The 14,272-nt window shown below is 41.0% G+C and overlaps 1 protein-coding gene across 2 annotated transcripts; it reads left to right on the forward strand.

Annotated features, from left to right (window-relative positions):
- The first annotated feature begins 1,483 nt into the window (after nucleotides 1-1,483).
- LDLRAD1 (low density lipoprotein receptor class A domain containing 1) lies at nucleotides 1,484-14,272 on the forward strand. 2 transcript variants are annotated; one of them, XM_084852464.1, is made up of 6 exons: nucleotides 1,484-1,588; nucleotides 1,902-1,956; nucleotides 4,316-4,480; nucleotides 8,331-8,468; nucleotides 9,846-9,974; nucleotides 12,190-14,272. In XM_084852464.1, exons 1-6 carry the CDS (start codon nucleotides 1,568-1,570, stop codon nucleotides 12,336-12,338), a joined length of 657 nt encoding a protein of 218 aa, XP_084708590.1. In that variant the 5' UTR covers nucleotides 1,484-1,567; the 3' UTR covers nucleotides 12,339-14,272. The 2 variants fall into 2 exon arrangements, with proteins under 2 accessions (XP_084708590.1, XP_084708589.1); XM_084852463.1 differs by lacking the exon at nucleotides 12,190-14,272 and having other exon boundaries at nucleotides 9,846-10,306.

Below are 14,272 nucleotides of genomic sequence, written 5' to 3' on the forward strand. Positions count from 1 at the left end.
CAGATATCTCAAGCTGAACTTCACACTACTGGATTGTCTTGATCTAGATCAGTAAAATGTGTTATGCAATAACAAAGATACTTGATGTTTTCATAGTGATAGAAGTGTCTAATATGTCTCAAAACACTATTTTTAATGCTTTACCCAGAACTACTGATATGCCTCAAACTCAACCACTGCTGAAGTGAATATTGGAATACCTGACTATTTTCCTTTGCTAAATTTGATATGCAGTAAAAATGCAGGTATCCTTTTGCTTTATCTTGTCTCCATTCTAGCTTAACTCTGCACTAGGTCCCTTAGTTCTAAGCAGGTTTGATGGTGAAATTGTGCAGAAAGTACTTTTATGGAAATGTGGGGGTGTGGAGGGGGTTGATAAGGTCACCTGTCAGAATCAATTGTCATGGAATACTTACATCAATACTCAAGTGGATGCATTTGTCTAAAACCTCAACTACTGTGGCAATGAGAATATATCCGGCCCCAGACTGAGCTCTGTAGCAAAGGTGGGCAACTCTATAACTTCATTTTATGTGTCCCCTGGTGCCTCCTAAAGTTGTCTCCATGCAAGTGCCTTGCAGAAATCTGGTGATCTGTTCATTTTTCCTTTGAACAGCTGAGCCATGCCATTTCACAAATTTCGTTCTCAATTTTTTAACCTCAAAGCAGCTGTGCCAAAAGATCCACACTTCATGGCCTTGTGATCACAAAATTAAAAGATAAGTTATTTCTTTATGCAGATATCTTTTTGTTCACCCAATTGGGAAAGTGGTTAAATTGGTAGGTCCTTCTCACACTTCCAATTTAAAAACTGTAATGGTGATCCACTTTAGCAATTGTGAAATAATTCAGGGTTCAGTTAATTACGAATAAAAAGCCATGGATCAACTTTGGATTATTGTGAATGTGCACTCAAAGATGAAGATGATTTTTTTTAAAGTCCAGACTTTAATCAATGTCTGTGAACAGAAGACTTGCAGCTAAAATACCTTAAAGGGGCTTTGCAATATAATTTAAACACTTTCTAATCCAGGTTGGTGTCTATGAGAACAAACCAAAGGGATAGCCTTTTTAGACCAAAGGAATTTAAAGAACTTAATACTATTGACTTATTTCCTTAGGCTTCGAAGTAATGTTCTTGCCTGTAGCATATCTACAGTGATGGTGCTGGTGATGCTACAGCTAATACTGCCTATGTGTGAAGTTTACTAATATGTCCAGTAATTTGTAAATGAGGCTGAGACATCACTAATTCCTTTGCCATTTGTGGTGAAAGTCACAGCAAATGGGAGATTCTTGTTTCCGTGCGTACTTCCTTTTTCATAGGTATGACTGGGATTAGAATGACTCTTTTCTTCTTACCTCTGTTTCCCCTAGTAACCAGGTAACACCACCCCAGGAATGCTTTTAGTGGCTTGGTCTCCTAATAAAACAAGGCACTTTGAAAGAGGCTAGTTCCTCTTTCTGTACCTAGCAGCATAGTTTGAAGTGAACACTAATGGACAAATGGTCTGAAGAATTCCTACGTACTAGTTAGCATAATCCTGTGGCAATCTGTGGGGAGAAAATGAACAGAACATATCCTCAGGTAATATCATCTATCCCCTTAGAAAAAACGTTTGTAAATACTACTTATCATTGTTTTTAGATTTAAATGGCAACCCTTTGTTGCTTCCTGTAAATGAACACACAACGAATGCTGGAATTTTATCTGCATATATTTTACCAATAGGGAAATTTAATTAAAAATCACAATGATAATTTAATTAAATCTTCTCTCAGTGATGTTCACATTTCTGAAAATAGGCTGATAGGAATGTGATGTATTTAAAACATATATAAATATGATAGCCCCCCCCCATCACTAAATAAGCTATGCGTTTTATTTCTTTTCATTACAGAATTTTGATGCAGCTTCACTTCTTTCAGCAAAATCTGGCTTCGCTGCTAAGATAGGTAATTGGTAGTCCTAGTATATATATATATATATATATATATATATGCGCGCGCCAAAATGCTGGGCACTGATTCATGTATACATTGAAGTTATCTTTTTTTAAAAAGGGGGGAGGATACAATGGAAATCCCATTTTAAATACTTTTAATATATATATTTGTTGTTGTCGTTCAGTCGTGTCCGACTCTTCGTGACCCCATGGACCATAGCATGCCAGGCCTTCCTGTCCTCTGCTCTCTCCCGGAGTGTGCTCAAGTCCATATTCATTGCATCGGTGATGCTATCTAGCCATCTCATCCTCTACCGTCCCCTTCTCCTTTTGCCTTCAATCTTTCCCAGCATCAGGGTCTTTTCCAGGGAGTTTTCTCTTCGCATTAGGTGGCCAAAATATTTGAGCTTCAGCTTCAGTATCTGTCCTTCCAATGAGCAGTCAGGGTTGATTTCCTTTAGGATTGACTGATTTGACCTCCTTGCAGTCCAGGGGACTCGTAAGACTCTTCTCCAGCACCACAGTTCGAAAGCATCGTGTAATATATATACTAATTGCCAGTTGGTGTTTCTACAGTTTTGATCTGAAAGTTGTTTAGTTTTCAGTAGTACACAGCATTGTTACAAACAAAAAATGCTTTTAGGTTATTCAAGAGTGGCATCCCATAGGCAGAAATCTGTAGTTAGAAAACCTATATAGTGAGTTTTGGAACAAAGACAGGTATTATTTTTGCATAACAATACGGTAAGTATATTTTATTGTTATTTATTACATTTCTGTACCACCCAATAGCTGAAACTTTTCCATTTTAATTGCAGCATTGGCTGGATTGTCACCCTACTGGAGTGGTGGAACAAAAAAATAAAAATAAGGGAGTGGAGAATGGGAGGAAGGAGATAATATCAACCCCCCCTTTTTTAATCAGCTTCATTTATGCCTGTGCATATTCTGCCTTTCACTCCACATATACAGTATGTACTAGTTTAGTTTTCCCCAACCTGGTTTCCTCCAGATGTGTTGTATCACAATTCCCATAATCCTCAGCCAGCATGACCACCAGTCATGCTGCCTGACGGTTTGGGGAATTGTAGTACAACACACCTGGAGGGCACTAGGTTGGGGAAGGCTGTTCTGGCTATTAGAATCTAATATAATAGCTTTGGAGGCAAGACCTTGCAGTATTTCAAGGTAGTTGCAGCTGATTCTTAAGTATTTCATAAAAGGATGGCAACTATAATTATCATCAAGACATCTAAAGGCAGGTATGATAACTGGGGGATGAGGGTACATGATATTGCAGTGACCTAACTCTCTCCCCTAAATTGGGCTGAAATTTTGTTCCTTCCATCTGTTCTTTCTGCTATCTTTAGCATGGGATACAGAAGAAAAATTGAGAGATGCCAACCTCATTTATGCTATGCTGAGCAACATGGAGGAGGGGCAGGACTCAAAACATGATAAATGAACTTTACTTTTCTGGACTTGGGATCCATTTTGTTTTCTTCAGTTTTCTCTTTGTTGTGCTCAGTTGAAACTAATATGGAGAGGCCCTGTAGGTCAATGGTAGAGTACATGCTTTGCATGCAGAAGATGTCAGATTCAATCTTTGGCATCTCCAATTAAAAAGGAACTGAACTAGCAGGTTTCACAAATAGCTCTTCAAGATGGTGTAGAGAATACTAGAGTAAATAGACCAATGGTCTGAAGGCAGTTTATTAAGTGTGGCCGTACAATTCAGATTATGAAGATAAGCTTTGCCAGAGACCACCTCCTGATGGGCAAGATGAGCTTTGCAAAAGGTCATCTGCTCTCTGGGATTAAAGCAACAGAAAGAGTCTTTATAGTTTTGCTTTAGCATATTTTAAAAATTTTAAATAAATATTAATTTTAAGGCCTGACGTAGCTGTACCTGCTTTATTTTTTAGCACAAATGCCAGTGTAGTGTAGTGGTTAGAGTGTTTGTTCTAAGCCTAACTCAGCCATGAAACTCACTGGCTGACTTTGGGTCAGACACTAACTTTCAGCCTAACCTGTCTCACAGGGTTGTTGTGTGGGTGAGGTGAAGAGGAGAAGGATCATGTAAACTGCCTTGGGCTTCTTGGAGGAAAAGGCAGGATATAAATATAACAAATAAATAATATTATGAATGAGGGGATGATAAGTGTGTCAACAGCAGAAACGTTTACGCATCAGTAGTTGGAATAGTTACATGGAATAACCTTACAGGGAAATTAAAAGCCCATTGATTTTTCAAGTGAAGATTAATTAGTGGGAACTGGCAGAAGCAAATATTCTGCTTGTGAGTTTTCCTGTACAATCAATCTGAGGATTTCATTGAAGTTGATTTTTAAGTGCTTTCTCTGTGACAGGTAGTATACATGGCCTACAAGACTGCTGCAAGGAGTGTTCCCCTGCATGTATTCCTTGCACTCGACGATGCATCTGTGTGTCTGCCATTGGTCTTCTTATGCTTGGCGTCATTGCTGCTGTCATTGCATTGGTTGTCATGCTTGGTATCCCTCCACATACCCCAGGTCAGTCACTTCCACCTTTTGTTGCTGTTACCCTGACTAAATTCTTTCCAACTGGAGTAATTTTCATAAGGTTTTCAATATGTCAAAAGCTGAAAGTGCTATTTGAAATGTGAAGGTTTGGGGGACGAATACGAACCTGCGTTTGTTAATGAACAATTCTTAAGAGTCTACTAATGCTGCGCTGGTTAACCATCCCAGGGCAAATGTAACATGCATGCCAGCATTCTGCCAGCATTCTATTGCATGTTCTGTTTTGCTTACAGAAAAGTATCTGTAGCCTAGTGACATTTACATTTGGATGCCTTTAATCCTACTATGGTACATTCTACAGGCAGCTGTCTGCGGACTGAATCAGATGCTCTAACACCCACCAAGATGTGCTGCCATGGTTACAGCCAAATTAAGGAAATGTCTAAATGAGCACCATTTTGCAGCATTAATACAGTAGGTTAATTAAAACAAGAAAGAATGGGCCAATGTATTATCCCAAGTCATCGCTAGAAGTGCCAGCTGGTAGCACAGTCACCTGGTTGGATATCACCTTCACACAGCTGAGACCATGGCAACACCCTTTGTGGTGGGTTTTAGGGCTCCATCACATGGGCGGAGAATTCCACATCAATACAAGTGCTTTCCCCATGCAGTAGCCTTGCAGGATTGGCTAATTCTCTTTAGACAACTGTCCTTGTGGCGTTATTTTTCATTTCCTTCCTTTTCATGGGGGTGGTAATGCCACTCGGAGGCATTGCCACCTTTCTGAGAAGAACCATGACACATGCCAGGGGTGTCGTGGTAATTCCTCCCTGGTTCCTGCCCCTTTCCCTCCCCTCGCATGTTACTGGTGGCTGGGCTATGACTGACATGCAGATAGCCCCCCCCCTTGCCCCTGCCTCCCCATCCCCCCATTCTGTGTTTCACCAATGCCTCTGCCTTTTACTCTGCCGTTTACTTGACCTTCAGGAATGCACAGCATGGCGGTGTCCTGGGGTGCCGCTGTGCCAGGCCGATTTCCCCTCTACAGAGGAACGTGCATCTGGGTGTCAGGGTGTGCTAGTGAAATGCTGCTGTGCTGTTCTGCCGCCTTGTTCTGAGGCCTGCAGGCTGAAAATGGTGAGGATCCAAAATGGCGTAGGCGCGGCAAGGCAACACGCCCCACAGCGTGTTGTCACCACCTTTGCCATCATGACCGCACCCCCGACACTCCAAAGTAACCACCCACAGCCACCAACACACAGAGGTTTATTCGCCCTCTGGGAGAAATACACGGGCAGGTCATGGCACTCCTGTTGTGTGGACTGGGAAAATACCATTTTTTTCTGTTTGAGGATAACCTGGGATAGGCAGAGGGAAATGGTGGGATAATGACTGGAGGATGATGACATCATGTAATGGACCCGTAAACCTCGGTGAGTGGCCATTCATGACAGTGCAATGAACTGCAGGTGTAGAGATGCCCTTAGTGTGTGGAAACTAGGCCTAGCAGACCCTCGAGAAGAGGGGTGACTAGCCTAAAGGAATTGTTACTGCGATGTTCTTGGGGACATTAAAGTCGATTGTGCAGTCTAATTTTTTAAATATTGTTATTGAAACTCATATTTATATTACATGCACTGTCCGGGCATTCAACAATGTCAATGTGGAGGGGCTGTGGGGCTGTGCTGGCCCCACCTCCACCATTACTGCCATTTCTGCATTGAGTGGGAAGGCCTGAAATGAGATTGTAACCAAGTTCGACTGAACACATTTACAATCTCCTTTCAAAACTTCCTGCTCAACACAGGAAGGGGTAAAGGGGGAGGCCCTGCAAGACCCCTCCAGGCTTACAATGTTGTAAGCCTGAATAGGGCATCAAACATACTTCCTTGATAATAGATATGTCAAGCATCATAAATACATTTCAAATTTAGACTGTCCAAACCCCACTGTCTTGCATCAAATGCTGTACCTTAGATAATATAGCTTATAACTGGCTCCAGATTTTATTTAATTACTATTAATAGCTTCCCTTTGATATGCTGTCAGTTTGACTAATCTCAGTGAATCCCAGACTTCTTGAAGCCTTTTATTTGGTTCTGACTAGAAAGCACATAACCTACCAAAATTAATCATGCAACTGCCAAAAGATGGAGCACTAACTCATGTAGCCTTCCATAAAGTGCAAGAAGCAGAAAAGGATAGATTTCTACCATTTCTTACACTGATCACCATTTGGATCTTACATTTGTCCACTACATACATTCTAAGTTGCTTTTTTACCATGTGACAGAACCAACACATTCCAGTATCGGATGTACAGATTTTACACCATTTCCATGGGGCAGTATCCAACGCTGCTGCTCGGTTTGTGCAGTTGACAAAACGCTAGAATAAGTAACCTACCTCTACTGTAATGCCAATAGCATAAGCTGGCAGCAGGTTTCCCTGGAAAACCCATTGCACCAGCTTATGCTACTGGTGTTGCAGTAGAGGTTACTTTTGCTAGCGCTACGTCCATTGCATCAGCGGAGTGACAGTGTTGGATACTGTCCATGGTATGCCATGGATATAATCTAATCTTGTGTGGGACAGTTATCATGTCTAATGACAGGACTGGCCCTGCCTCTCAATATCTATTAACACATATGGCCAATATATTTATTTAATTTTATTTATTTACAGCATTTATATAATGCTCCACATCTAAACAGATTCCAGAGCAGTGAACAATAAAAGAGAAAAAGAGTAAAACACATCATCGTCATCATTGAGAATACCAGTAAAAACTATGGCAGGTCAATCAAGGAAGGCTTCTTGAAATAAAGATGTTTTCAAGAGGTGCCAAAACAACACAGTGTTGGGTGGCTGCCTGACCTCCAGAGGCAGGGAGTTCCATAGAAAGGGGGCCACTACACTGAAGGCTCTTCTCTAGGTGGACTCCAGCCAATGGTCCATGTGGAACCACCATGAACATACTATCTGATGACCTCAGTGACTGGGCAGGTTGTTAAGGGAAAAGGCACTCTCTCGGGTATCCTGGGCCCATGGGCTGGTATTGCTAACCAGTGTTGGACTAAGGTTAGTTCAAATTTCTGCTCAGCCATGAAATGTACTGGACAATGTTCTCAGTCACTATCTGTCAGCCTAATATAACTCACAGGGTCACTGTGAGTATAACATCTGCATTCTCAGAGAAGACATACGATGTGTTCTGCTCTGAGTTCCGAAGTCTGAAAGCATCCTATGATTTTATTAGACAGTAAATTGTTAATACTGTCTTAATATTCTGGGGTTGGATCTGGGCCAGCCGAAGACATTGTGCTGCCTGAGGCAGAACAACAGATGTCTGTCCCCCACCCCATCCCCCATGTCAAGGTGCATAGTACCCAAAACTTGCCACATTATTTTTGCACTTAAAAATCCCACAAGCCCCTCTCTCTGGCAGTAAAAATACAACAACAGTAAATTAAATAACAGACAAATTTGCTGCCCTTTCATGTCATTTTGCTGCCTGTGGCAACTGCCTCACTCTGCCTCATGGCAGGGCCAGCCCTTGGATGGAAGTAATGACTGCTAGATTTGAATGTGGAAGACCCTGGTTTAAATCCCTTAGCCATGAAGCCCAGTGAGTCAAATCTCTCATTTTGTTTACCTCACAGAAGTTTTGGGAGGTTACATAAGAATTGTAAAATTCATCATAAACTGAAAAGGTATATTATAGAAGTTATTATTAATATGTTTGAAGATCAGTGGAGGGTCTGACATTGATTACTTGAATCTGTCACTATAGTATTGGGGTGATGAGGAGACTGATTAAGTCTAATCGTTTCTGTGTTGGTATCTGCCATTTTTTAATCTTAGTTTTATTTTTCAGTGAATCGTTTATGTATGACTACCAGTAATCAGACAGGCTTCTTATGTGATGACAGAGAGAACTGCATTACAGCCAGCCAAGTCTGTGACACAAGAAGGAATTGTGTGAATGGGGAGGATGAGCAAGAGATACTCTGTAGTAAGAATCTTTGCTTTATTTTCCCTCTTTTCATGCCCAGTCTATGTCACATGCTTTCCCGCAGCATGCCTCAGGCATTATATAGAACTTCATACTATAGCATGAGAGTTGGTGAGGAAAACACCAACCAAGCTGTCTAAGGATGAAGTGACATGTACAGGTTTAGCAGTCAACTGATGCAACATCAAGTGACTATTTGCATGTGTGAGTAAAAAAGAGAGGAGAACAACAGCATCAGCAACTAGTGATTGCAACCTCAGTGGAAGTTGTAGGCAGGGCCATATTTTTTGGGGGGTGAACAGGCTGGCCGCCTTGGGTGCAAAATTCTGGGGGCGCCAAAATGACCCCCACAGGTGGCATTAGTGCTCCAGCTCCTCCCCTATGCTGGCCACCCACCCATCTGTGCCATGTGGAGCCCACTTGCCCGATCTTTCACTCTGAGGAATCTCCCAGAGCAGTAGATCAGGTGGGCTTTCTGGAGAGCTGCAACAGCTGCACAAAGTGGCCAATGCGGCTTGCCAGAGAGTCAGCCAGATCCAAATGTCATGCTTTGAGCGGTTCTTCCTTAAAATGAGGCATTCTAGGTGAGGTGGGTTTGAAGATTCCCTATGCTGCTATGGCACAGACAATTTCCAGGGCCACCTCACCAAGAATGTCTCACTTTAAGGAAAGACCCCTCGAAGCATGGCATGGAGGGGGAGGCAGGTGGCGGAACAGTAAAGAAGAGGAGGAGAAGGATGGAGGACGGAGAAGAAGAGGAGGTCAGATTGGAGCAAGGGGCGGTGCGGGCAGTGGCAGTGGCAGAGGAGAAGAGAGGGATGCAGCCATCTTGCCTAGGGCGCCAAAATACCTAGGCAGCGATTTCTGCCAGGAGTTCTTAGCTACAGATAAAAATATACATCTAACCGGATCATCTCTTGAAATTGGACCACTCCAGCTTCTATTTCATTAAAGCCCAGATATTTGACCATCTGCGTATCTATGCAAAGCCTGTAATGTCATCTGGGAAGAAAAAAAAAATAAGAGGAGAGAATTAAATCAGAATTAAATCAGAAATTGAAGAGATTAACTTGTTGCTATAAGAACAGTGTAATTTTTGCATGTCAATCTCTGGATGCCTCTTGTATTTCACCTGTAAAATAAGGATAGGGATGTTTCCTTCGCATAGAATGTTTGTGGAATTGTTTAAACATTTAACCATTTTAAGTAGTTTTACTTGGAAGATCTATGTAAGTTACAAATACTATTATGACTAATCACATTTTAAACCACTACTGTTTTTCCATACTGTACATTTGCTGTAGTGTGAGGTTGTCTTTTATATTATGTATGTATGTATTTATTCATATTCATTTATTCATTCATTCATCTTGGTAGATGATTTGCCCAACAGCCTTCCAGAATACTTGATATTTCATTGCAGCAACCCCAAGATTTGGATCTACGCAGATGAAAGATGCAATGGGTTCAATAACTGTGGAGACTGCTCTGATGAAATAGGAACCTGTAAGTCCATTCTTCATTATAAAGTTGAATTTCTAGTTAGCAGATATAATACTTGTGAAATATGCTGGGCTGGTAGCCCTGCAAGTTATATTATTTTCTTGTCTACTGTACTAACAGTGTCTCTTTCCATGGTACTCTGTGTGTATCCTATCTTTGGCTTTGTTCACATATGTAATAAATATCCATGGGCTTCTGGCATAAACAGCTTTGTTCTCTTGCAGTGTTTGGAATTGTATTTATTTTTTTTGTCATAGATTAAGACAGGATGTTGAAAGTGCACGTACCCTCCTGGCCTCAGAGTCCCAGAACAAATTTCCTGGTACACCATAAATGCAAAGGACTCCCTGTCACTAAAATTTAGTGACAAGGTGTTTATAGTCACCATCCTTTTCCTGTATTTTATCTTGCAGCCAGCTACAGCAGGTCTGTATATCACAATCTACAGAAGGTAGATTGGGATCTACTGGTTGAACTCTAGGTGATTTGCAGTAGATCAGCAAGGGTTTCTGGCTCCGTATATAGTTTAACAAAAGCAAGTAAAATTGAAAGTATCTATCTATCTTTGCCATGGCTGGGCTTATGCTAATTGCTTCTCTCTTACCTTCAGAGTTCCTCATCTGTAAAATGAGTTTAATTGGGTGTCTCTAACCAGATCTTTGTTCAGCTCTACTGGCTTCTTTGAGGGTTTTATGTTAGAATCCTGGATCTATAGTAACTCAGATGTAGGTTTGTATTTATATAGTAATGTGTGTGATTCATGGGGTGCAATTCCAGCCCCCACCCTTCCTTTGCAGCAGTGGACTTCAGGTTTCTAGTAAAAAAACAAAGTAGGCCCCACAAATCTGAATTGTGCCCATCCCTGAGCTACAGTATAATACAGCCTTCCCCAATCTAGTGCCTTCCAGACGTGTTGGACTACAACTCTCATCATCCATGACACTGGCCATAATGGCTAGGGTTGATGGGAATTGTAGTTCCCTATACCTGGAGGACACCAGGTTATGGGGAGACTAGCTATTACTGCCAAATTTTAGAACCCAGATCTTACTTGCTTCTACTGCTTTATAGATCTGTTCCTCTATAATTACAATTCCAGAGGATTCTTTTTAAGGTGATGTAAAGAAATGGGTTGAATCCAACCCTCGTATGAGCAAATGTCCACTCGTGCAATGGGACTTCCATGTCTTCTCCTCTTCTCCTCCCTATAGCCCCCACATGTGCCCCAAATCTGCTCAGAAGGTCCCCAAACCTTCTAGAACAGATTTGGCATATGTGCACATGGGAGAAAGGGGGAAAATCCTTTCACCAGTGGTTTCTTCCACTGGCAGAACAAAACCATTGAATACAACCCAATAGCTTTTTAGAGATTTAAAGGTGGCATGATAGAGCCATTGTTGCCCATGGTGCACATATTCCTTTGGGGTTTTTGGTGTACCAATATCTTGGATAGGTTTCTAAACTGTTAGCAAAACCTGCAGAAATTATTGGACCAGAGAGCATAGTAGAATAGAAACTGTTGCTAGAATAGATGGGAGTCCCAGTATCAGCTATGTCCCTTCACCTATTCCAGGAACACTATTTACTTGACCAAGCAACCAGTAATATTATCGATCTGTATAACCTCTGTTAGCTGCCATTAATGCTATTCTGAAATATAGGCCAGAAAGATTGATGTATAATATTGATTTCTGATTGCAGCTATTTTAAAAATATGTATATCAATTAATTCTGTTACATATAGAGACTCTATGTCAACAGAAGGAACATTTCAGCCTCCCTGCAATATCACAGGAAACTTCAGTGGACCATTGTAAGCTGCAGTACCCTCTTCCCAGAGGCTGAGAATATGGTGAATTGTTATGCAGTGTCTAGTATCGTATTTTATTGTGTCATACCATAGATGCCAATTTCTACTGCTCTGATGTCACTTCCATATAGTACACCGTAAGCACTAATATAGTGGTTGGAGCAGCCAATTACGGTGATCAAATACAAAGTAGGACAGAGTTTCTATACCATTTAATAGGTGTGTAAAAAGGGGGATTCTGACAAGTGCTGCTTCTCATGTAGAGATTAGGAAACAGTACCTACCAAAATTCCCCCGTTACATATTCTCAAAAGGCACAGTGCCTCTGACCTGTTTTGCATCGTTATCCTCTAACCACTATGTGACTGGGGAGAAAACAATACATCAACTATGCTTCTTTCATTGTAGGGGCCAGATGCCCTCCTTGTGGGCCTCAGTGGTGGAGCTGCACCATGGTAGTCTTTCATATGTATTGCACCTGCATTCCTAGACGTCTGTGCCGAGATGGAATACAGCATTGTTTTGACTGGTCTGATGAATATATCTGCACAAGATGAGCAGCCACAGACTTAAACCTTCAGAACATAATGGGAGTAATCCATCAAGTGCTGCTGTTATGGAACCGCCATTCATTTTAGAGGGGCATGCGGAGGATTTTTAATGTAGTGTTAGATGCACTGCTCCTCCCAGACCAGTGTCTTCTTTTCTTTTCTATCTCAGGAGGCTTCCTCAAAACCCACCAAACAGACTTGGTGCAAAAGAATTCTGGCTTTGACTTTTGCATGTTCTGATAAACCAGTTGCTCATTTCATAGCCCAAAGAATGGGAAATCTTTCGTCATAACAACTTGAGTGACCAGAACTATAAAGAGACAAAGACAATAGCTCAGCTTTACCCAACCTGGTGCCCTCCAGCTGTTTTAGACTACAAGTTCCATCAGCCCTATCCAGCACAGCCAATGGCAAGGGATGATGGGAGTAGTGGCCCTCAGCTATTTTGGCCAACGAATTACCCACCCCTGGCTCAGGTAATATCCTTCTCACAGTTGTAGCCTGATCCTCTGAGTGACTGCAATGGTGCCTACTGTACCAGCACTCAGTGATGCAAGCTAGTTGGTATCTTATTCCTAGGTGACATGAGGTCAGTGATGGACTGCTGTGTGGACCATTAGTTGAATATGCTTTCCCTTTTCTCTTGGTAGTCTATTAGAGTTGCACGGATCTTGTAAACGGAGACTGTTTGCCGCCAGTTGTAGCTAAGATACAATCACAAATTGTGTCATCCAAAGAAGAGGTTTGTGTGACTCTTATATAATGGAACAGGTACTTATCTGATAACCAGATTTCTACCAAGACATAGTATTAGTCAGATGAGTGACTCCCTTTTTGCCTGTAATAAAAAGCCATTCAATATAGATGGTGCAATAAACAAACATTTACAAGCTATTAGTTGCCTAAGTAAATATTTGCCACTTCACAGCACATGATCAAACAATAGCATTTAAACACTAATGGCAGATAGTTAGAGGTCATACTCAGTTTTTTTCTTTGAAAATCACTATAATTGAATATTGTATAAAATATGGTACTGCTTGAGTAAATACAATTTTAAATATGCTTTCTAATACATTCTTTGACAATATAGGTAATACTTGAAAACTCAGTCACAACTTGTTGAATGGAACAATGCAGCAAAAAAAAATAAAAAAATCCACAGCAGTGAAGTGGTACCAATAGGATACAAAATTACCCTGTGTTACCCTCATTTAATTCATCTAAGGCTCTATACACAATTCCAGATGTATGTCTTGCAGATCTTTAAGACTGCAGCAAAAAGGAACCAGGTTCAAATCCTCATTCAGCCATTAAGCTTTCTGGGTGGTCTTCTCAGCCTAATCTACTTCACAGGGTTGATAAAACAAGAGCCCCTACATATGCCACCTGGGATTGTCAGAGGAAAGTCTAGATAAAACTATGATAATTGGTTTCCAAGATAGGTATATAATTCTGTTGGTACCAGTGATATTGGGAGAGGAAAAGCAAGGATGGTTTTCTAAATTGGTTATTTTATCTGCAAAGGATAAAGATGCTAAAACTGCCCAAGGTAGTATGTTAAAGGCTTGTGTCACATTAGAAAAGGTCTATGCTTAATGGATTCCTAATATAATCTGGATCTAAAGTGGACCATTTATTGCTTGTATGTGTGAGTGGGTTTCTGTGATTTTTATATCTACCTACTTTGTAAATCAGTCGTATATGAGCAACAGTAACTAGTGATCTGAATAGTAGGCTTGGTCAAATCATGTGTTGTTTTCCTGCATGAAGTCTTTTAAGATAGGATAACAAGCATAGTTTTGTGTACCTAAGGCATTTACATGCTTTAACAAATTTAAAGTAGTGAAAGGTTCCAATTGGCAAACTAATACCCTGTTGGTTTGCTTATAAAGTACAAGACTCAAATGAAGTTGGTGGGTATATTAAAATAGACCTAA

The sequence above is a fragment of the Heloderma suspectum genome, chromosome 4 (genome assembly GCF_057233095.1).
Source record: "Heloderma suspectum isolate Gila_16-S chromosome 4, 16-S_ref, whole genome shotgun sequence".
In the NCBI taxonomy this organism is placed as follows: Eukaryota; Metazoa; Chordata; class Lepidosauria; order Squamata; family Helodermatidae; genus Heloderma; species Heloderma suspectum.

What these genes read in the sequence shown, in the direction of transcription:
- LDLRAD1 (XM_084852463.1), top strand. Translation starts at nt 1,568, where the DNA reads ATGAACAGAACATATCCTCAG. An exon ending in TATCCCTCCACATACCCCAG is followed by an intron (nt 4,481 to 8,330) that starts GTCAGTCACTTC and finishes TTTATTTTTCAG; the next exon opens with TGAATCGTTTATGTATGACT. An exon ending in TGAGCAAGAGATACTCTGTA is followed by an intron (nt 8,469 to 9,845) that starts GTAAGAATCTTT and finishes TCATCTTGGTAG; the next exon opens with ATGATTTGCCCAACAGCCTT.